Source organism: Chlamydotis macqueenii, chromosome 13 (genome assembly GCF_036417535.1).
Source record: "Chlamydotis macqueenii isolate bChlMac1 chromosome 13, bChlMac1.mat, whole genome shotgun sequence".
Taxonomy (NCBI): Eukaryota; Metazoa; Chordata; class Aves; order Otidiformes; family Otididae; genus Chlamydotis; species Chlamydotis macqueenii.
Window position 1 is genome coordinate 8,973,895 of NC_141568.1, and position 24,802 is coordinate 8,998,696.

Sequence of the window (24,802 nt, forward strand, 5' to 3'; positions counted from 1 at the left end):
GTCCTTCTGGGAGCCTGATCAAAGTCACAGCATATTTGCATTGTCACCGACATGAAATGACTGCAATGTTGCAGTACTGGTAGCTTCACAACGATCATGCCTCTAAACATCTGAGAAGGAGGTACCAACCACAATTCACAAAATATGATAACACCATAGACTTAGTGGTGTGACAGTTCACCCATGTTTTAAAATAAAAAAAAAAAAAAAAATACACTCCCACCTCTAGAACAGATACAGTAATTAAACCACAGCACAGTTTTGCCCAGAGGAGGTCTCTTCCTCCGATCTGGGTCTCTTCCTTAGAGACTGTCTCAATGTGCAAGGCAGGGCCAACTTTGAAGTTAAGTTGCCCAGGCCTTCTCCTTTGAGTTTTGATTATTTCCAAGAGAGATGAATGGCTGTAAATTGGCTAAAAATAATAATGCTTAAATAATGACTAAGATTTATGATTTATAATTTGTAATTTAAAATTCATTTAATAACACTTCTAAAATCACATTGATGGATTGTATATGAAATCACCTCAGTATTTTTGCTGCTTTTCACATAGCCTGTGACTCCTTCAGAACAATATTGTGGACAACGCACAGCTGAAAAATTCAAACTATAGGGCATGAGGCTGTTCAGACCGAACATAAAGAAACAGTGAATGTCTGCTACTTATCAGCACTAGGCAAAACTTCATTAACAATGAAGCTGATGGCATTGTATTTTACCGTGACTTTTTATTATGAATTCATTTAGTTTGTGCAATTAATCCACTGTACAGTATTTATGTAACTCTTCTTGGTTATTTTCTTCCATTCCAATTCAGCTAATGGGGAAATGGAATATTAACAGTTAATCACAGCTTTAGCAACAAATTAAGTGAAATTGCATTTACTGATATTTTAGCTATAGGTGGTAATATCCATTATTACAAAATATTTTGTCAGCAACAAAGAATACTACACATTAGTAGCCGTAACTCACCTTCTTAAGCTTTACAACACCTTCCTGAGTCTCATAATCGGTTGTAATTTCAAACATATCCATGCCATCTCCATCAATGATGCTGTAAGCTACTAAGCCATTTTCTCCAATGTCTGGATCTTTGGCCTTCACTCTTCCTACTTCCTCTCCTGGGACAGCTGCTTCCGACACTGACATCTGGTACACACCTGGTGGAAGAAAACAAATGCATTTGTCTTAAGTACGCAGTCTGCTCTCCAGTTGTATATTTACACATTTAACTTGTAAGTTCCAAATAAACACAGTAATCTTTTACATTTTCAAATCCTCTGAAGGAATGTTATGTTATAAAGAGCTCTGAGAAGACAAGTCATCTGTGAAATCTTAAAATACATTGCTAATCTATATAAAATTACCTCCTCACTGGTGTTTTACACAACATCTATATATCTCCGTTCAGGGTGGGGTTAAAAAGACAACCAATCATTCAGAATGCAGAAATTGGTGTGACACCAAGGTTATCATTCATATCAGAAATGTTATTACAAAAACATAAGGAAAATTCTCTTTCATATGACCCATGGTATGGCCTCCAACTCTGTAGAATCCAGAAGTGCTTCTGCCCATTCATTCGGGAACCACAAATGATATACAACGAATTGGACAAGACCTCTCTGTTGTGCTGGCTGAAGAATAAATCTACTGCTTTCTGAGACTCTAATTTGGAGTGTGAACTTATAGTAGAAATGATCATTAAAACTTAACACAACAGAGAATACATCCCAATTTGTATGGAATTCCATGTAAAACAAAGAATGGCTTTCCCTCATTAAATTTCAATAGGAAAAGCATCCCCAAACATCCCACAGATGTGTTGCCATACAGGTTTTTTTTTCTCACATATTCAGGGACACCAGAGGAGAACAATACCATTCTCAGAAAAATCTCTCTCCAACAGTTGTCCTTTAGGCAGCACTGATTCCAGGAACTTCCCAACCCACTCCAGAGTTTAAATAACATAACCTGATCCTAAATGTACAAATCTATGCCAGCATTTTCTGTCACTTCATTAGCATTAATATTTAAAAAAAAAAAAAAGCATGAGACAATAAAATAATCTAATTTATCTCCCTGCTCCATAATTGCTCTTGTTGCTACATGAGCACCCTAGGACCATCAGGAGACTTACACCAGGCAGGGTCTTGGCTCATTACCCATAAAAACAATTGGCACATGTCATTGAAATAGGTCATTAACTCCAGTCACAAATAACCCAAAATTTAAGCACATAACTCACGGAAGGTTTGAGCAATGAACAAAAAAAAAAAAAAAAGAAAGAAAGAAAAGAAAAGAAAAGAAAAGAAGAATTAAAATATCGGTCACTTCGATGTTTATATAAACAGGTCAAATCCTGGTTTTGAGTTACAAAATATTCCAAATTAAGATTTTAACTTCTAGTTTATGATTCAGTAGAGTAACTGCTATTTGGCATTTCTGATAATTTTAAATATTCTCCCAAAACACTCAGTAAAGTGGCCTGAACTCATAGAAAAAAAAAAAAACACCACTTGATGAAGTTCCGCAACAAAATACCAAGTACTGGGGTCCCAGGTTATGATTTAGAGTGAAAAGGTATGTTTGTGAGGTATGTAAAACCTGATATTTTTAGGATTTAATACTTTCCTATTAGAATGGTAGAAAGTGCTGACATAGATTTTTACATTTAGATATTGCCTGCATAATTTAAGCTTTTTTTATGAGGGTCTGGGAAGCTGTGATATTGGAAGCAGAGCTGTTAGAGAGATGATCATGTCCAGGACGTATCAGTGTCATAACGGTTGCTCAGAGGAGAAACAGAGTGGACTGGGATGGTGCATACACTGCACTTCAAAAAAAAACAACAAAAAAACAAAAACCAACCACGAACCCATGCAGAGATCAGATGTGGAACAGATGTGTGGGTCCATTAATGTACTTCCACCCAACTGTGAAGACTGAATGTGTTGATGTCAGCCCTGATTAATTTTATATGTGAAAAATAAATGGCACAGGCATAAAAAATTACTTTATTTGGCCACCAGCAATACACTCCAATCATCAATTTAAACATGTAATTGTATTAAATTTGGTTTGTATTGCCATGCTAAATATAAGTCTTGAGGAGTATCCAGTATATGATTCTATGATTCTAATCCATCAGTTACTGCTTTTTGAAGTTTTGAATAGTCTGAGATTATACAAATATGGATACTAGTAGGAAATGTGAGTAAGGATTTTGTTGTTACTTACTCTGTGGGAACTTTGGTGGGTTGTCATTGACATCTGTAAGTGTAATTGTCACTTTGGTTGTCCCTGAGAGGCCTCCCATGTGTCCTCCCATATCTTTTGCCTGTATTACAACGTGATACTCCTCCTTAGCTTCTCTGTCCATGTTTGGAAGGGCAGTTCGGATAATTCCTATAAATACAAAGAAAATATGGCACATACAAATTTTCACAGGTTCACATCACGTAAAATTGGGTACTGCATTTTTAGCTTGCATTAGAATACAGCAATATTTGCAGTTATGGTGCAGGTTCTGTTTTCCTTACACTGTGCATCATGTTATGCAGGGAAAGCAGCCCAAATATTCAACACAGTCGAACACAGAACAACCCAGAAGTTCTACCACATGCCAGGAGACCAACCTGCAAAAGAGCTTAGCTAGAGTCAAGAGAGAATGAAGGAAGCTTTGCTCAAACACCTCAGCAGATATATCTAAATGTACTGCCTCAGTCAATATATCTAATTCATAGTTAGTACATTTTAATGTATTCCAGTTATGAGGTCCTACTCAAATAAACTACTGAATAATACCTGTTTGAGCTTCCACCGAGAAGTACGGCTGACCTTCAAGAATACTGTAAACCAATTTGGCACTGTTCCCATAGGTAGGATCATCAGCATCTGAAGCTGTTACCTGAATAACTGATGTACCTAAAAACGGAAAGCAAACACAGAAGGAATATAGTCAGAAGCAAACATATCTATAAGAACCACACAGAGATGCTTTCAGTCATGCAGCATAACTATTTCTTAACTTCTTTTATTTCCAGGTTTGGTAAATAATAAAAAAAAAATACTTGGCAATTTATATACAACAAAATAGACTCATACAATCCAAAAAAGATTTGTCACCAGCTGTGATGTGGATTAAAGTTCTAAACAATGAAGATATAAAAGTCAGCAGTCACTCTGTACCATTATGGGCTTTTTTCCTCAGTAGTTTAAGCGTTATATTGCTTTTGTCATTAGACAGCCAAACAATAGAGTTTTCTTTTTACATTTTCCTCAGTAAGTTTCAGAGAAATCATTCCTGTAGAAATCTCCGAGACAGAAACAAGCTCAAACCGGAGATGAAAATGGAATAGATAGTGTGGCAGTAATTCCTTAGCTTTATTACACAGCTCTGCCAAAGGAATGATCTTGATGTTTACCCCAAAGAATTCACACTCCATAAATTCCAGGGGACCTTCACATTCCTCCTAGAGGAAATAGTCCTGTTCTAGGAACCATCTAGAGACACTTGAACCATGACAGTTAGTAGCTGTGCAAAGTTTGATTTTGTCAGCAAATTAGGTGAATTGACTGAGTCACTGGCTGAGCATGAAGTAAATTTAACTTCCCAGAATTCTAAATGATAAAAATTAAACAAAGTCAAGACATACTGACAATGCAACATCTTCCATAAGGGCAGGAACTGAAGTGCATTTATGAGTACTTACCTACATTTGATCTCTCTGGCACATTGGCATGGTAGTTTTCATGAAGAAACTCAGGTGGGTTGTCATTTATATCTTGAACTTTAACAATGAATTCAGAAGGTGGTTCCAAAGGTCTGTTAGTGTTCCTGTCTACAGCTTGTGCTGTGAGAGTGTACTGAGCTCTCTCCTCCCGGTCCAGTGTCTTTGTTGCATGGATGTTCCCTGATTTGTCATCAATAACAAAAATTATTCCTGCTCCTTCACCTGAGAGAATGTATTTAATGTTTCCATCTCCAGAATCAATATCTGAATGAAGCTAGAAAATGAGAAACAGACATATCTTAACAAGATCATATACATTTAATGTATATGTTTATGAAACAAAAAAGTTAATGATATTACTATCACTTCATAGTTTTCAAAAATCTTGTCTTACCATCAGGCAATAATCCATACTTGAACAAAGGCTGTGAGCACACCTGCCCTGCATTCAGAGAAGCTCCCTGCACCAAATTGCACGTTACCACACGTAGGGTGCTAATGAGACCCAAGTTTTAAGATTTAAGGAAGAGAACACATAAGAAGATAGTTATAACAGGATCTTTATTCAAAGTAAGTTGGAAGGAAGAGCCATTTTTACAAAGCTTTTGTGTACTTGATACTAATCATATTCTACTGGCTTGCTTGTGAAAAGCTGTTAAGTGACAGATGGGATGTAAGGAAGGAGCCAATCAGTGAGTGCAAACTAGTTTTTAATTACAACCTTGTTAATATAAAAGAAGTAACAAATACTTACTAAACATTCTTAGTTTCGCAACCAATGCACACTTCAGTTTCATGAAATAGGGAAATATTGAGCCAAACTACAGATTTATTGACTTTACATTGAGATCTGCAAATTGCAGACTACTAGCCATCTTTTAAACCAGAATACCCAGAACGGTATTTGCTGCCGTTGATTCTGTACTCCACCCTTTTGTGCTGGGATTACAACAGTACAGTTCTGCTGACCATTTTTAAATGGGCAAATACACTATTTTATTTATGTATTTATATTCTGTTAGAGTTAGTAGAAGAATAAAGAATCAGTCTAGGATGTGTGTACATACACATGCACACGCGGATATACGTCTCCCTTTATCCATACTCCTCATATACTTAATTTTACTGATAACTTGAAAATTACAGGATGAACGAGATACCTGCTGAGCAGTACACTTCTACTGAGCTGCTGGGTTAGACATTACATTTTTAATTACTATTTTTAAAGGCCTAAGAATGATACCGGTTATGCTTGAGACACATTGTTGCTCAAATGGTTTCTGTGGTTCTTGCTATTGTGTTAAATAACAGCTTGTACATCTTCGTTCAAAGACTGCTGAGGTCAATGGAAAAATTTGTTTTCACTTAGGTAGTATTTTGCTTAGCATCTTAATTGAGCTACAACGAAATGGTTAATTCTAGGTGAATAAATAGCTGCTGAAGAAGCAGCTAATACAACAGAAAAGTAATGGCAAGAAAAAAAAGTAACTCACAAAATAATAATATAAATCAGTAATTATTAAGCAATGAATGAAAAATAAATACTTTCTTACCCTTCCTACTAGCACAGGATCTGGTCCCGTATACTCCTCTATAACAAAGAACTGATTCCACACCCAGCCTCTTTTTGAACGATGCAGAACTTGTCCTTCTTTTCCTTTTTCATGGTGACCATGAAGCGACGGCCTTGCGTGGTTCATTTTTTCTGTAGCTACGGCATGGCTGTAATACAGCACGCCCAGGCAGATAAGAGCGGCATGTAAACAATTCTCCTCCTTCATTTTTGGTTATTCTGTAGGCACAGGAGTATCCAGGAATCTACCCCTTCCACCTTGGAAGTCAAAAAGTTTGGGGCTGCTGAGTAGTTTCAGATAAATTGTTCTGCACATAGGATGCCACCAAACATTAAACACATCACTTCAATGCTCTGCAGCTTCCCAACTTAATTCCTGAAAGAAAGTAAAATGGAGAAGATTATCAGTTCTGTTATGTCTTTGAGGTACAATAATTTTTTTATTAAGCAAAATGAAACTCGGACTACCTTGGAGAATTTCAAGATAATAATAAGATTTAAATATAGTAATAATTATGAGATACTGAGTAATGAGCATATTTGGCGTTTTGTTACACATAACTGCCACCTTGTAAAATCTCCTGACTTGCTGGATAGGGCATTCATTTGTAAGTCAAAAGATAGAGAATCTCATTCTCTCATGATCCTCCCAAATGGATTTAGCCTAAGATGGAAGGTAACTGTAGAAATACCTAATTTATTTAAGGTATTATTTAATACCTAATTTCAATCTTCTTTGGAGCTTAGATATAAGCCATTAAGGTTTAGATATAAGATAGACAGCAAGATACTTGCTTATCAAGATTCTACACATGCCTGGAAAAAGGCCATTACATGGACAACAGATTTTCATGCTGAAAATCACTACATATGTTTTGCTAGGCAGGAGCAGTGGCTGACAGAACTCCAAGGACCTACATCTTTTATTTAGACTCTTGAGGTAGCCCTTCTACCTCCCTCTGAGCATCAGGTCATCAAAAAGGAGAAGCAGCATTGATTGCCAATTCTGTTGCCTTTGTGCTAGTGATGATAAATGCCATAAACCAATAAAAACATATTCAGATACTTTTGAAAATGTAGCGATATATTTGGCTATTTTTTTTCTACTTTCCCTGTGATTTAAATTACCAGAATTATATTGATTTCTTACTTTCTAATAATTCTTAAAACATCAGGTCAGAATTAATATTTGAAACAGAAACTGCATAATACAGTGAAACTTGAACTAAGGTCTATACCTCCAGCAGCCAACAATCCATCACAAAGGCTACTTTGACTTGTCCCTGGGGTTTCCAATATATTCTCCTTCAGCCTTTACAGAACAGACAATTTTTATAAGCTCCCTATGATGTTTGTTTCAGCTTTCAGTATAATTCACTTTACTCTTCTGCAAGATACTAACATCACATAATAAAACACAAAACACTCAATGTTATATTCATACAGGTATATGTATAAATATATGCTACCATCTTCTTTTAAAACAGAATAATTTTTTAAATGAGAAATAAGGAGATATTACACACAGTACTTCCAGCAGACAAAATGCGAATATAGGGAAAAGCTTGAACCTGCATCACATTCTATAACTCCAGCAACAGATAAATATCTCAGTAGTGCCAAACCCACTCATCTTGTGGATGTTTTTCTGAAATCCTGAGCAGTAATTTTCTCCTGCCCAGGTCCCTTTGCATAGTTACATAAAAACACAAACCAAACATTGACAGAGAAGGATTTATAAGTAAGGAATTAATAAATAAGGAATTAAATATTTGGTTTTGCTTCCTCAAAAAAAAGTTACTTTTTTATCTTTATTTTACTGAAAACTGATATCACCTCAATTACACCACCACAATGGCTGCAGCATAATGAATTAAATGAAAGTCACACATAGATGCAAACATAATCTGGTTTTCATAAGCACATTTATTAACTACAACATTTGGTGTAGTCATTTAATTTTTTACTATTGTTATATGATGTCACATTACAGATGACTCATACCAGCATAGAAGACAAGAAAAAGAAAACAATCTCTATTATTTTGGTCAGAAAAATGCTTTTATTCTCACACAGTATGTGTGTGTAAAGTATGGAGCATTAGATCTGTGGTTTTAGAGCTTATTTCATAACTCCATTTTGTTGATGGGTAAAAATAAGGTAGGACTTAAAGGACCTGACATCTAAGATTTAACCTATTTTGGAAGTGGCTTAAATATGCAAAGCTTTTCAACACTAGTTATTATAGTGGTTTCCTATGATAACAGTTAATTCTAAAAGGAAAGGACACTTTTTTAATCCCCAGTTTTGCATAGAAAAAAAAAACCAAAAATTGAAGCCCCTAGTATGTAGTATTTACTTACCAAGTTTCCCTATAATTTAACTTCAGTAAATCATAGTCAGGCTTTTTAAATACAAGCCATCAAATTCTCTACTCAGCCACAGATGTAAAATGAGTTATTCTGTCTTGTCCAGTAGACACCTCTGGATTTACCACCTTGTGGCAGGTGTAAATTTAGCCCCACAGCAAGCAAGCTCTGAGGTTACCTCTTTTGGCCGCTTTGTCTACAGAAATTTATTGATGTAACCAAATTCTACGAGTTAAGGCCAGTTCAGGCTGCTTCATACTTGCATTCAGTCAACCAATGATACTGCTGTTTCAGATGTAGTTTGCTATGTGTCCTCCGAGTCAGATAGTCTTCGATGCCACGCCCAGTATAGCTAACGACACTGGATGAGTACTCTTGCTGTAGGGATCTATAGATGTTACTCGTGTGCAGCAGTTAGAGTTGCTTGGGCTCTTGGACAGTTAAACTGGGCCTACATGCTCCAAACAGAAATGAAATAGGAAGGTGTGCCTAGACAGCTGTGCATTTTTAAACCTGCTCTGAAAAAAAAAAAAGTGTAAGTAAACTGCTTACATTAATAGATTTTGGACATGTTTGAAAATTAAACTCACTGATAATTATTCTTCATTAACATCACATAATGATCTCAACAATGAAAATAAGTAAACAAATATGACTATTATTCCAAAACTTCTCAATGCTGTTATGTAAATCAGTAAATACTTTGTAAAGATGCTTAACAATAATAGAAGAGCCAAGCTAACACATACATTGCTTATTATCAGCTATTCAAGTTTGAAGTGCTGGAAACAAAACATTAACCACACATCCGTGCTTAATTTACTAATAAGGATTTAAAGTAAAAATTGTTTGCTAGCTTTTGTTTAATTCTCTGCATATACACGTATAGGGGAAGCAATAAGGCTACATGCCTTCAAGATAAAGAAAACTGTTATCTCTCATCCACTACTTGGGCTACAAAAAAAAACCCCAAATCACTAAGACTGTTTATGGTAATTGCTTCTGTTTTGAGTTATAATATGAAAGGACTCCATGCTCGTAATACCAAGTTGGCTTTTTAGAAGTGATCTCCTGCTAGACAGGTTGCAATCAAAGCTGGAGCTGCAGGCAACGAGGTCTCCCTGGCCTCCTCATGCCCCTCTCGCCTTCTCCCTTCCCGAAGCTCCTACTCTCTGTTCAGTTACATAGCAGTTACCACAGCGGTAAGCCCTCTGACTGCTATCAACATAAGAAAAGCTAATAGAATAAATCAACAGGGTTCCACAGAAGCTTACAAAATTACTTAAATTCAAACCAGCTACAGTTTGTCTTTTTATAAACTACTTTCTTCCTAAAAGGCAAGGTGCACGAGATGCTCTTAAGTTAAAGCTAAAATAAATGTCTTTAAAAAACAAAGCAGTATTATTAAGAAAAGAGAAGTTTCCTTTTTTTTTCTCTTTATTTCCAAAACAATCTACTTAAAGCTTTCAAACATTTTAACATTAACTCAGCTGCTCTAAGTCTACAGTTTCCTGCTTCTTCAAGCAGAAAATATGTAAAACCAGCTAAACAATTTAGAAAGCAATACCTTTTCTCTTGCGGAAAAATAACTCATCATCCTGTAAGCATGGAATACAGATCTGAGGAGGGCAATTGCTGCAGCTGGATTGCTGCTCTGGTGAGCGTCCACAAACTCTCTGTGTGCAGCACTTCTGTTCAGACACTGCACAAAACTACACAGATAGCGAACTGTCAGAATCATTTTCTCTGAATGTTTCTAGTATTTCTTAAAAACTCACAATCTTAGCGACATTCTCAACATTATTGTTATTTCTGCATGTAGATTATAATCCTCAACTACAGCAAAGGAAATCTCAGTGGGCAGTTGACCAAATTGCAACATTTTGATTTTTTCCACTGTTGTTTAGAATTGCGCAACATATAATTTTGAAATCCTAAATTTTCCTAAGAAATCTGTAAAAAAAAAAAATCTGATCTGCTTCCCACTTCCTCAAACACAGTCGATGCCAGGTTTGAACTAAAATGGACTTTTTCTCAAAAGGAAGAATTAAATTAATGTATTTTAACTGCATACAAACAAATGTTGGCAAATTTTGTAATTAATTAATGTAATTAAATTTGTAATAATAGCTCTATCATGGATAAAGGGAAAACAAGAGTTAATCAGCCACCACACAAGATCAAATCACATCAGAGAGGCACATGAATGCAATGAGATTCCCAAATGCTGCCCATGTAAGTTGATCAGTTGAGGCATGTAGGACTGAGAAATCTCCCTAAGTAATTGTGGGGAAATGCCTTCAGGGCACTTCTAGCTACGTAGATAATACATCTATGGTTTGTACTTGTAGTTGCTACCTAGTTCTGGAAATGCAAAGCTAAGAAGTTTAAATTTGAAATAAGAAAAGACTGTTCTACCATTAGAAAATAAAATCCATCAATATTCTTAATGGAAATATGCTATTGAAAAGAGCACATCTATCATAAACCTGAAAAATTATGTAACCACGTCCACAGACTACGTTATGGAGCAGAGCCAGGGTCTTGACTGCTCCACAACACATCAACGCCACTCTTCTTGCGCACCCTCCAGTGACAGACCACAAAGTGCTGAGACCCAACATGCAGCACAGCAGAGAGGCGGTGTTACAGAGTTATCCCTGCTCTAACAGGCGAATCTAAAAAGTCAGTCTCCTCTACAAAACTCACACAAACTTGAATGACTGTTTAGAGATGACTAACAGACAAAAATAAAAAGCCAGCAAAGATTATTTTAATGATAAAACCAGTCACAGAAGTGAAGTCTAGCCAATTTTAAATTTCTTTCATTATATTTATAGCAAAAATAATCCCAAACATTCATGCTGACTTCCTGTGAGCTATTAAATGACCATATGCCAAATTATAATAGACTAAACAATTTTTCTGATTTGTCTAGGCCATAACTGCTGGATGATACATTAAAATAGCAATTGTTCCACAGAAAGCATTCAAGAACACAGTGTAGCAATAATGGATGATTATGTTCTGAAATGTTTTGCAAAAGTATCAAGTAAATATAGCAAACTCCCAGACCAAATGAGATTTTAGCTGTAATTAGAATTAGCTGAAAAGATGAGCAATTTATTTTACAATAATTTTATCAGACAAGGAAATGAATAGTTTTAAAATGACAGAATAAATATTGGATCATATTCATTCTGGAGTTAAGAGTGCCTAAGTTTTGGGCATAAGGATGGAGCAGCAGGCAGAGCTGGCTGAGCCCTCTGCTGCTCATGGATGCAGGGAGGGACCTGCTGTGGCCAGACACCACACCCAGCTCTGCAGCTCTCCTCTGTGTAATTGGGCATAGCAAAGCTAACAAGAACCAGCTTTTGGGATAGGGCTGTTCTAAGCAGCCTCAGGGCTCACACTCCATGCTTTAACTTAAATCATTAGCTAAGAGGCTTTCTTCCTTCAGTACTGTAATCGTGGTCATGAAAAATGAGCAGTTCATATGGAAAGAAGGTAAGAAAAAGATTACCAGACCAAACAATCAGTTGAGTCCCACTGAGCCCATACTGGTTAATCTTCAGGGAGTATCATGAATTTAACTACTTCGGAAGTTTTTAATAGAATACATGAATTGAGGAATGCAGAATAGTTTTGTGCACAACTGTTTCATCACTCATGTGCATTGGAGAATGCATGCATCAGCAGTGTAAATGCAGGAGTTCAGTCTGGCATGTATTTTTATCCTCTTGTAGACTGCTATATTCAAGTATCTGATGCCCAAGTATTTTCAAGGAATTTATATAAATTAACATGAAAATATTTTTGAATGATACTAGTTATTGCTGCAGCCCTAACAAGTAAGTTTCACACGTCTTGATAACCTAATATTTGGTTTAAATTTATTTTTTTCCTGTTTAACAAAACTTTGTTCTTTTCCTTGACTCATGTCAAGAAAATGGTACATAAAGGTAAACAAGTAGGCTGGTCCCTTTTGTTTATGAAACAAGCTAAAATACTAAGAATCAGTACCTTCCACATTTAACTTAATTCTCTCCATTACTTTTTGATTTTAAACTATTCTGCATTATCAGACCAATCTTTGAATACTTTTTAGCTTAGACTCACTGTACAATATACCTGTGGGAAAGAAGGCATCTCATTTTATTTATAAGAAGTAATGTTATGCACTGTATTAAGATCTGCTATCCAACCTATCCAGTTTGCATGACACATACAGTAAAGCCAGTTCTTAATATAAATCCTTTAGTCCTGAAAAACATCAAACTTCCTGTGAGATTCTGGATACTCTAAATCTGGACAAGGCTAGAATTAGGCTTATTGCATTTGTCCACTGGAACTAGATTATGCCTGATTTTTCCTTGATAGAGCTACTTATACGATACACAGAATTGAGAAAGGTATAACACTGCCGTATCATCACTTGCAAGGTCGACTTTAAATGAAACGAGCTGAACTGGAAGATGAGACAATATCACCTTTTAAAACTTTCAGCTGCACCCCAGCAGGTAAAGGCTTTATCCATGTCTTTCCAGTCAGGAGATCATCCCATTAGGAGATGGATTTTTGCTTCCTCAGATGAACCACTTCTCCCAGGGCAGCACTGGGACATAGAGCTCTATTCAGACACCAGCAGAGCTCCCTCTCTAAGCGCCAGGACCACGGCCCTTACTTATCACATACAAAACAGGAAAATTGAAAACTAAAGGACTCCATACTCTGCAAATCGACTTTATGAATATGACTAACCCCATGAGACCAGTCATATATATATATGTATCTACTGGGAATCAAGCACTACAGGCCAATCTGCAGCAGCCTAATGTAAAATGTTTTGTTTACATGACAAGAGCTCTGATCTCTGATATACGAAAATATTTTCATTATATATATGTAACTGGTAAGTCTCATTTTTCCCAATGTGTAATTCTAAACCAGACTGCCAGCAACTAACTCCCTGTGAGCCCTTCTGAACACTGAATCTCTCTTCTTGTTGAAGCTTATTTCAGGTCTCACTGGAGTGAATAGCAAATAACCCTCATCTGAATGCAAATTGATACAAAGTCTTTTGTGTCATTCACAAAACATAATCAGTCTTATGAGACAAAAGTATTTAGTCCAGAAAAGGAAATTTTTCATATTTAAAGATACTTGGAAAAAAATTCTCATAGTTATTCCCCTGAATAATGAGAAACTCACACTTCTCCAGTTCATATTCTGCTGTTTTGCGTGGAAGCACGATGCAATTGTAAAGGATTATAATCTGAGCTTGTAGTTCTGCAGAGCTAAATATGCATATAATTTTATATATGGTGTGGAAGCAGCCAAGATTCTAGGGGTATCCTACTAAAGAGGGATTCTAGATCATGGCAAGATTTGTATGAACTAACCACATAAATAAAATCTCTACAGAAGTGGCAATTTTTATCTTTAGCAATTTAAGTTACCTTAAAAATGTTAAGTAAGTTTTGTAGAATCGTATTCTGAGTTCTGTAGAATCCTATGAAAGGAAATCTTAATCCTTTGTATTTTTAAATTATGTTTTGTGGCACTGTATTGGGTTACTGAAATGTTTAAAGCCAATAATCCCTTACTGCTCCAAGGAATACTTTTTGAAATGTAGCCATATTTTCCTGTAGCAGCTTTGAGACTCAGTATTAGGAAACCATAGACAAAACCATAAAATGATGCCTCTTTGAAAACAGAAGTCATTTTGTAGGAAAGAGGGAGAAAAATAATCTCCTGATTAATATAATGTGATATATTCTTCAGTATCCACCTCTGAAATCATAGTGGAAGGAAAGTATTTTCACCAGGCTTTGATTTAATTTGTAGTCATTGAAGAAGAGTGAAATTGCTATTTGGTGTACCTCATACAAAGCAGCAGAAAGTAGGAAGACAACTTAGTACATTATGAAGTGAATGACATAGAAATAAGCCTAAGAGAGTGATACTAAAAGGCTTGGGAAATGAAAAATGGCTGTAAACAGAGTTTTACATTTACTTGCTGCCCTGGGGAGATCCACTTAAGATAAATGTGACAGAGGCTGTCTGGTTTTAAGCATAAACTCTACAGGAAAACAACTAGCATAAGAAAGGTAGTCTTATTAAAGACCACTGTGATTGATAGAGTCATTTGAAGTAATGACTAAGCTCTTGGTAGAGTTTATTTTAAATAGTAATTGTCTTCTTGCGCGTCTCAGACAAACTGGAATTCTCATAATTTCCTGTATACTCAAAGGCCAATATAGCTGCCGTCTATGTCCAAGCTAGTTTCAATATAGTCTGGTATTATTTAAGTGGCTATAAATGACACCCTGAGGAGGAAATAAATGACAACTAAAGTCAACTTACTTCCAACTACTAATGCTGTATTTACATGCTAAGCCAACCCTGAATATTTTTTTTTTCTCTAAGAATTTATACTTCAGAATTGCTAAACAACACTTGTGCTGTGACTTCTTGGTTTATGCCAAAAACGAGACAGAAAGTCAAAATCAAAGAGTCATAACTAAAAACCTATCAAAAACTAACGACTACCAGCATGCCAATTCAGCTACCAAACCAAACCAGAAGGAATTCCAACAAGCAATCCATTTCTGTTCTGATCTGTAATCTCTTGCTGAAGGGCTGACAGCCTCCACACAATCAGAAATCTAAACTGGATCTGTGGTATTGTACCTACAGCTTCATTTCTAGAGGCAGCTTCAGCAGTGCTGCTGAAATGTCAAACTTTTATAGCATCTTGTGTGGTCTTTATATGACCAATGTGTTCCTCTACAAAGTCTTTCTCCACTTTGAATATAATTCTACTAGACTACTTGATCCCCTGATCCCCTTCAATTTGGTCTCCCTCAAGCATGAAAGTTTCTGATAAAAGATGGCCACTTCACAAGCACGTGCAAACCACCCTGACAGCAGTTTGTTTGAGTCTAGCAACCCTTGCGACTCTCATTTAAAGAGGTTTACATAATTAGATTCTCTGTAACACTTATCTTTATAAAACTTGACAAGTTAGTGAATTACTAAGAGTCTCTTTCTTTTTCAAATACATTTCCTAGATAAAGAAAGGTGAGAGCTAAATTTCTAATAAAAGACTCTTCTCCTTTCCTCAGCATTCCTGAAGCTGGAGAGGGAAGAGTTCAGATCCTTCAGCCATGCACACATAAGGTTTTTTTTCTTGACAGTTTGCTTAAGTGTACCAGTTTACTGCAAATTTCTTCCATAAAGAGCATAAAAGCCACTTTGAGATTTTTTGAATGAACAACTGAATCAATAATTAATTTTTTCACAGGCAGAGATTGTCTGTGAAGAGACCTATTTTGGCTCAATAGAATATTCAAATACATTCCTAACACGTCAATAGCTCTAATAAGGGAGACCATCACTGTTTAAGTACCGAATGAGTAGCTACAGCTGAAAGGACCAAAACTGCAAATTCAAATTACTTTTTACAATCTATTAAATCACAAGATTATAATTCAAACAATATTTGCATGAGTATCATCTGAGATGTCTTGCTGTAAGTAGTTACCTTAGAATATTTCCATTTAACTTGAAAAACAAACACACAAACACAAAGTAAACCCCACCTTCATCAGATACAACCTTCCCTTTGGCTTTCTGTGCAGCCTAACCTGCTTTGAGTACAAATCAGAGGAACTATCTGTACTTCTAAAGCTATAAGGACTAAGACGTAATTCCCAATACTATGATAGAAAACCAAAAATGCAACGAGAGGCGCTAAGGTGATGCAATTAGGTGCCAAGCATATAAATAGCACAAAAAAGACAGGCTTGTCAGCTTGCAATTAAAATTTGTTTTTCATGCAAATGATACATCTGCAAAAAAGGGCAAAAGATTCAGTATATTTTGGATGAACATAATTCATTTTGAGTTAAACCTATTCACTATATATTTCTAACTGATCATATGAAACATTAATACATCCCAGAATTTATGGATTGGCACTACTTCTGACCTGTAACTACAGATGATTGCAACAAAACACTTCATTTCTATTCTTCTGATAGAAACCATTAACAACAATAGTTTTAAGGCAGTACCTTGCTACAGTTGGAACAATGTTTGGCACCACAATATCAGGCAGAAGAGGCAAAATTTAAATACCTTGAACCTATAGCTATTCTTGCATAAAAGCCCTAGTTTCAGAAACTGATGTTCCACAGAAAGCTGGTCATGGGAAATTGGCAAAAACGGGCATTTGTTTAATTAGATTAGTGTTATTCACAGCTAAAGCTATGAATCAGCTATAATTAGACATATTCTGGCAGTGCACTATATGATTTGGAGATGTAAATACTCTACCTTTTCCCACCATTTCTGTGATGTCAGTGGCAGGTCTTGACCTTAAGAGAGCAATAATTAAAACTTGTGGCATGTATCCACATTTTAGACCACCAGTCCCAGATTTCTGCATCTTAGCTCGCCAATGTCTTTTTTTTTTTTAACCAGTGGGACAGTATAAAAGTATTCGAGCACGAATGAACGTGTGTTGAGTCAGGTAAAGCTTCAGCTTCTAAATCAATAACAGATCATTTTCTTCCTAATGATGACCAGTGAAGTGTTACTTAAAAATGAGCTTGTGAAAAAGAAAAAGGAAAACAACCTGACACTTGGTAGAACTGCTGGACTGAGAACAGTATAATTTTTGGATGGAATTACCATCCAAAACAGGAGGAAGAATTTATATTCATAGAAGAAAAATAGAGGCTAATAATAATAAACAGAAGAATTAACATATGTGTGTGTATATATATATATACACACACATATATGAAAGACTGAAAGCTTCGGTCCAAAGAACAGGATTAGGCATTTTTTTCACACTAAATATACCCTTATATTCAGCGTATTTTCTACCAAAATGTTATTTTCGAAAACTTGCCGGGGTGATATCACTACTTCAATCCAACCAATTTCCTTTGAAGTCTCCCATAATGGTAATTAAATAAATTGCTCTCGGAGCAATTATGGTTTCATCTGGAAAACGAACTATTAGGGTAAAGAGAGATGAGAGAGTCTGTCACCAAACATAATCTTTCTCAATACATGGTACTTGTTACATTTATTGGAAGAAGGATGGAACACTTAGAAACTCTGGACATTTTTAGCTTTTGTAAAAGGAAATGTCAACTTGAGAGTTGAAATAAGAAACAAACTAAAATGACTGCCAACAGTCCTGGGAGTGCACAGAGAAAGAAAATGGAAGTAGTGTCAACAGAAAGCTTTTAAAGATCATATGTGTTAAACCCAAGAGAGCTAGTGTGAACTAGAAGCCCAGATTACCATATTAGAAGCAAGTAGCTGTTGGACAAAATGAAGGTGACTGAAAGCTAAAGACTAATAAGCAAGTGTATTGCATAAAATGGCATTCTTCACATGAGCACAAATACATCATGTTTGCAAGAGCACGAGGATTTGGAGATTGGGTTACTATATAACCCAATCTAATAAGAAGATAAGATTCTGTGTATGGCAACTCATCAGATCAAATAACTCTCATCCCTGTGAATTTTATAATCTTTGATAGAGAGAAACAAGATTTTAACTGTTCCAAGTAATTTCCAAATATGTCACTTTGTGTTTCATCGGTATTTTTCCTGTTGTTTATAAGTCATGCTAAAATTGTTCATTGCAGTGTGTCAAGTGTACCATGAGTTTTGTTTATGGTTTTTATCAGATTAAGTTTTAACTTTGCTAAAGATTCCCCTATTATTTGTGGGAATTTGCCATATACCTGCTAAGCAACCTGTAGCATCCACTGATTTAACCATCAGAACAGGCTGACATAACCCTCTACCTTGTTTTCTGGTCTAGTCTGGTATCCCAGACTTCACAGAATTTAAATGTAATACTGATGCTTGCTGGTTTTGTTCACCTTACAAAGAATCTGGAGTTTTTAAATTAAAAGCCTAGGTAAAACTTCAGTGGGTATGTTTTTCTTTGTGTATAATGCTGAACACTCTCATCTCCCTTTTTCCTTTAAATCTCTTTGGTAAATAATATAAGGTTGCATAAGACTAAGCCATATGGATTAGTATTTGAGTTTCTTTATGGTGGCTTAACAATATCACATCCAAGGAGAGTGATATAGTGCTCTTCTACAATGCTAACCCCGTATTTTCTTGCCACTTTTGAAAACCAAAAGACAGTGTTTTCAACTCAAAAATGCACAAGAGTGAGCAAAAGGAAAAGAAATTATTTGGTACCATTTGTACTTCACCTACAACCAAAAATAGCTTCCTGGAAATCCAGTGGTCAGAAAGAATAAAGCACCAGACAGGCACCAGCTGGAGAAACTGGATCTGGGGATTCATCCAAAAACTGGGAACATCTTTCTGAACAGACAGACATATTTCTTGTTCAAATGTAATGACTGTCAGGGTAAACATTGCCTTAAAAAACCTAACCCAATTTTTACTTTAAACTCTTTGCACTAATTTTGTGGACCCATTCTGGCTTAAGCTTCAGTAACAGAGCTTAGAATCAGACCCAAAGAATGATAAATATATATTATAAGAAGGAAGAACTTATTAGGAAGGTCATACGCAGACACTTACACTATGCCATGCTGTTTGTAAACACAGCTATAGCTAAACCCAACTGTGATATGTGACACGAATTATTATGTAAGAATAAGACTGCTAATATGAATGTTTACTAAATGCCTATTTAATAATGGGGTTTAATTAAATAGTGTAAAAAAAAAAAAATTCCATGTGTAACATGAGCTTTTTAACGTTTCAGAGCCTTGTAAACCATTGCTTGCAACATGCCAAAGGCTGCATGTGAAGCTGACAGCCCAGGCCTCAGGACCCATTAGGACTTGTTAGGTTTCACTGGGACTTGTTCTGGCCTACCTGGGGCTTGGTTTTGGTTAACTTATTCGGCTGTAGCAGAGTATCTAAGGACCAGGTGACTATAGCCTAATTTGTTTTAGCTTTTTACTCAGCTTTGGGTGACTGTGTTGTAATACAGTTGGTGTATGTATGTATTCGTAATGAATAGATAACAATAACAATTTGCTATTCCGTATAGAACAAACTAGCTATGACGTTCGAATAAAATGCAGCATAGAAACAGGCATGAGGTGATACGAGGAGATTTGAAAGTCTAGGTACAAGATGATAGTGGAGGTCCAGGGCTGTAAATGGCTCACCAGAGGTCAGCTACTGGCCTTTGAACAAACACCACCTTGGAAGCTGTAGGAAACCAGTTTGAGAGTTAACACCGAGGACAAAAGACAATATTCAAATATACGTAAAACACACCATTCACAGTAAAAGTGGATGTAATATGGAATTGCGTACCAATGAAAAAAAGTGCAAGATGCAGAGATGTGTAATACATTAGCAAACATTAAAAATTACTCCAGATACAATCTAGAGTGAGGAGGAAGGAACCATCACTCTATTGCTCTGAGATGCAAGGGCCTCCATCTCCGTTTCTGCCTGAAGAGGCAGCTGATGGCAAGTGTGACACCAGAGAAAGCGTAGATACTAGAAAGCTTGTGTGTATCACTTTTAACTGTAAATAACTTGTATAAGAGCTCAACACGGCTGAACTAATAACTCTTTGATTAGACTGTTATGACTTCAGGTTAACAGTACATTCTTGGCTTTATATGTAAGTTTTGTTCCTTTGGCCTAAACGAGCTCCACAAGCTGTAGCATAATAAATTGATGGAGACTTCAAGCAACCTAGTCTGAAACCTGGATGCAACACACCGGTAATCGCTCCCAGGCAAAGCAGTTCAGTCAAACAAAAGTGTGTTGTCAGCAATGTGTGAGCTCACATTAAAGGAAATGGAGTCTGTGCTGAAAGGAGGTAACAGCATGTGGGGACCAGAAGTAACCTGGATAATGACTGGGCCAACAGAGCACCAACCTCTGCTTAGGAGAGTTAATTTTGACAGTTATTAAAAAAGCCATTACCAGTCTATTGTTTTTGGGAAGTTTTCCCACTTAAACATTTAATTGATCTTTATATTTGTTAAATGAAAGCACTCTTTAAGCAAATCAAATCACTACAGATCTACAGGGAGAAAAAAAAGGTCATTCCATTCGATGCGAGGTTTCTTGAATACACAACTATTGTACTACTCTGTTTATCCTGCAAGCAGCAAAGTAGCAGCCACCACTGGGTCACTGGCTTTACTGTGAAACAGCACAACACAGCCTTTGTTGAGCTTTCCTTGGAGTGAGTCATTGTGATTCACTGAAAGACTGTTCCCTGTGATGGGGCTGTTCTCTCCTGTGTCTTACACAGGGCAGAGAGGGAGAGAAGACAGAAGCGGTACCTTTGGACGTGTAAACAGAAGAACGTAGCAGTGAAGTTTGCAGTTAGTACCCAGTCTTGAAATGAACAGCTCATTAGCAAGCACTAAACATTTGTGCAAATACATTCCTTTTAAAAACTAAGAGAAAGACTCTTCTCTCCAACATTCTGCAACTCATAAACGTTGCCCGCAGTGAAAGTATGAGAATGGCTCCAGAGCTCAAGGGAAAGTCTTTTGGTTGGCTGGTTATTTTTGCTTCAGTGGAGCCTCGGTTCACAAAATATAGCTTATAGCATGAAACTAAGCCAAGATAGCCAGGAGGCCTCTCCAAGTGACCAGACATTTGAGGTTACATAATCTGCTTTTTTCCTACTTCAGAGGGAGAGAAGGGAGAATGGAAGGCCAAGTACCCAAGTTTTCTTATAGAAGTAGGTATAAACCTGTAAAAGTACAAGGTGATCAGACCCCAGAACCATGACTTCTCAATATTTTATGCTGTTGTTCCTAAAAGAAAACCGCATTCATAAACAGAACCAGAGAATACCCTGGAGGGTCAGTCCTGTATTTGATTCAAAACATTATATTGGCTTGGACGTCCCCTTTTCTGGCCTCTCATGTTATCGCATTGAATTCATTAAAAGGTTGTGGCTACCAGCCAAAATAAATGGTTAATGCATCCCAGAGCCCATATTGTTTGAAATATCTTCTGAGACAGGAATTTATAGCATTGCTATAATAAAACTCATATTTCATCATTAAAGTTTAAGTCTGTGTACTTGCCACACATACCAGAATTATATAGAAAATCTGAACAATGAAACTCTGAGGACATTAGGAAAATATGCAGCAACATCTAAAAAGAGGCCATTAGGACTTGGTTATACCTTTAAGAATAACCTTAAACAAGAGATAAACCACATACGATGTTATACAGGTAGCAGCAATGGACCTAAAAGAAATGTCACTGAATCACAAATCCTTTAGTTTTGCCACACTGAAGTACATAAAATTTAGACTGGTCTAGAGCAGCTACTACCTTAGATGAGAACAGATGGTACTGAGTCCTGATTCCGTCCTTGCTTTGCCCCTCCATGCCTCTGCCCATCTCCTAGAAGGTTCGTTTTTTCCTTGATGAAGATATTTAGTGTGTTCTATTCTGTCCTCTTTTATATTATGTTTGCTATTTTGCATTCAAAATATAATGAAATATGTGACTTCCATCCCAAAAGAATACTCATTATTCTTCTGTAGGAATTACAAAGTATTGCTTTTATAGAAAAGAAATTGTATAGCTTTTTCCTGTAAAGGAATAGAAGTATAGTCTTTGCCTAAAACCTTGGAACAAACCTTCATTTATGAGACAGGGGAATCATTTTTATTCCACTACAGGAATTCAGTGGGCTGCCACAGGCCAGTCATAATCTGTTATTGTTTCCCTGCAACCTTGTACTATTAATTTTTCTTTTTAATGAACTGTCCGGTCTAGTTTAGCTATGGGAACTATGATGGAGCTGCAATATAAATGGTTTATGTCATGCCTTTGTCAAAAGGCTTTCCCCTACAGCACTAGAATGTAATTGAAAAGCCATTTTAAAATAAAGTAACTGAATGGTTGCAAATGCAGGTTGTCAGGAATAAAGTGGGAAAATCCTGTGCGTTACATTGGATTTTACCAGTCACGACCTGTGTGACTTTATTAGTGTTTATATAGATTAGTAAAGCCGCATAAACTGCGTATGTTTGCATGGTTATATTAGCAAGTATTCCTGAAAGATACCAAAGCCATTTTTAAGAAGTTTTTCTTCATCTGTGACTAATAATGCAGTAATTGGTTTGGTTAAATACCTCAAAAGAATTGAATACACTACATTTTGTTTTATTTTATAGCATACAGAATACTCCCATGTTTGAGAGAGCAAACTAGCTTCTGAGTAGAATTCAAAATAGTTTTTGTTGCACAGGAAACTTTGAATGGCTGAGTACACAGTAATCTTCCTATATATAATATATATGTGCAAGACATATAATTTAGTTTTATCTTTTGTTTACTTTTTTATGCCCTGGATGTATGTATTTGTTCTTGGAGGCACAACAGTGTATGTTTTAATAAATGCTAAGATGATGATGATTATTATTATTATTATTACTAAAGTCCAAAGACACCAACTATAGACATTATTTAAATAAATTAAAGCTGACATCATTTTTCTCAATAAATTCCCATCAAAATTGTTTCTGTAAGATTTTGATTTAGCTTCTGGTTCACACTTCTTACCTTAAAATAACTATGGAAATTTTGTCAGACATTCATTTTATCAGAACACATATTTCACAACTAAACACAAAAGAAAGAGGCAAAGTATAGATTATACTGGATATATAAATTAGTGTTGTAAGTGAATTTAAGTTTCTCTTCCCATATAAGAGAGATTTTTAAATATGGCAGTACATAATGCTTTTCAGAGTAATATAATTGAGAAGAAATTTATCTGTTGTGCCTACTCTCACTCCCTCTAGAATTTCAGTATAGAAAATTCAAGCAGCATAGGAAGGAAATATCTAGTTGGGATATTCCAGCTTAATGAAACTACTGGCCATATTCCTGTGTGACTGAGTAGCCAAGCCTGTTATAGCTCCAAATGAGCTCAGCAGTGCCTTTGTCTGCCCTGTTGTTCTTTACTCCACTAACAATAGTTAAACATGAATATTTACCTTCTCAACTGATTATCTAGATACTATAACAGGATATTTGCATTCCTGAACAGGCACAGCTGGAAATAATTTAAGAATGAAAGATCCTTCAAAAGAAGAGAAGAGAATTTAAGAAGCATATGGATTCCCCAGGTTTACATGATAATCAACAAAAGTGGTGCTTGTTCCTCCTCTTCTGCAGGGAGGCACTTCACACTCCAACCAGAGAGAACATCCCACAGACACTCGGTAGGAAACTTTCTTTCATAAATTGTTTGATTTTCTATTGAAAAATAAAAAAGCCTACAAAAATAGACACAACAGTTTCTCAGATAAGACATGAAAAAAACTTGAGTAGGGACCCAGTTTGTTAAATTAATTTATCTCATATCCTACTGAGAGTGATGGGCCTTCAAGTTTTCCTTTAAGGTTATTTCTCCCAGTCCTTTAAGCTGGAAAACTAAATCTACTTGGAAGTGTAGCTCTGAAGTTAAGAACAAGAAGAGTAGAAAGAGGCCTGAACTAAACCTTGAAGTGAGATACACAAAAATGCCGGAAGAGGCAAACTGACCAGATCCACACAGCTTTGCATAAAGGGGAGACTCAGAGAAATGGAACACCTAACTAATTTAAGATATTTTTGCTATGTCTTCTTGATACTTATATATGAAGTGAAACCTCGTCAGGACGACTTCAGTAAAACCAAACACTCCTTAAATTCATTCTGTTAAAAAGCTGTATCTGACCAAGAACGGAGCGTTGTTTGCAAAATCTGGCCCTTGTGTTTAGTGAATGACAAGATAAAAATCTCTCGTGCTGAGCTACAGCTCTTCCTAAGAAGCAAAGGAACTTACATATTTCTCAGCTAAATTAAATTGAATGCTGTTGGTATCACTGTCAAATACACTGTTTCAGACTGATACTAGTTGCTGCAGTTAACCCTAAGAAGTCGGTGGATACCATAAACACATATCCTATATAGTTGCTCACAAGGATGGTTAAGTATATAGCCCATTTGGCTGCCAGAAATAAGATTATCAGCATTCAAGGACATTTCCAAAGAAATGAAGCATCTGTCAAGCAGGACTTGAGTGCACTGAATGTAAAAACTGTGAAT

General features: G+C 36.2%; 1 protein-coding gene across 1 annotated transcript in view; it reads right to left on the reverse strand.

Moving 5' to 3' along the window:
- CDH11 (cadherin 11) overlaps positions 1–24,802 on the reverse strand; it is a 78,948-nt gene that overhangs the window by 13,369 nt on the left and 40,777 nt on the right. The window contains exons 3-7 of the mRNA XM_086757936.1: positions 6,293–6,688; positions 4,719–5,013; positions 3,811–3,930; positions 3,244–3,411; positions 976–1,163 (exon numbers count right to left, since the gene is read on the reverse strand). Of these exons, the coding sequence (XP_086614062.1) occupies positions 976–1,163; positions 3,244–3,411; positions 3,811–3,930; positions 4,719–5,013; positions 6,293–6,520 (999 nt within the window). The 5' untranslated portion in view covers positions 6,521–6,688. The remainder of the gene's footprint in view (positions 1–975; positions 1,164–3,243; positions 3,412–3,810; positions 3,931–4,718; positions 5,014–6,292; positions 6,689–24,802) is intronic.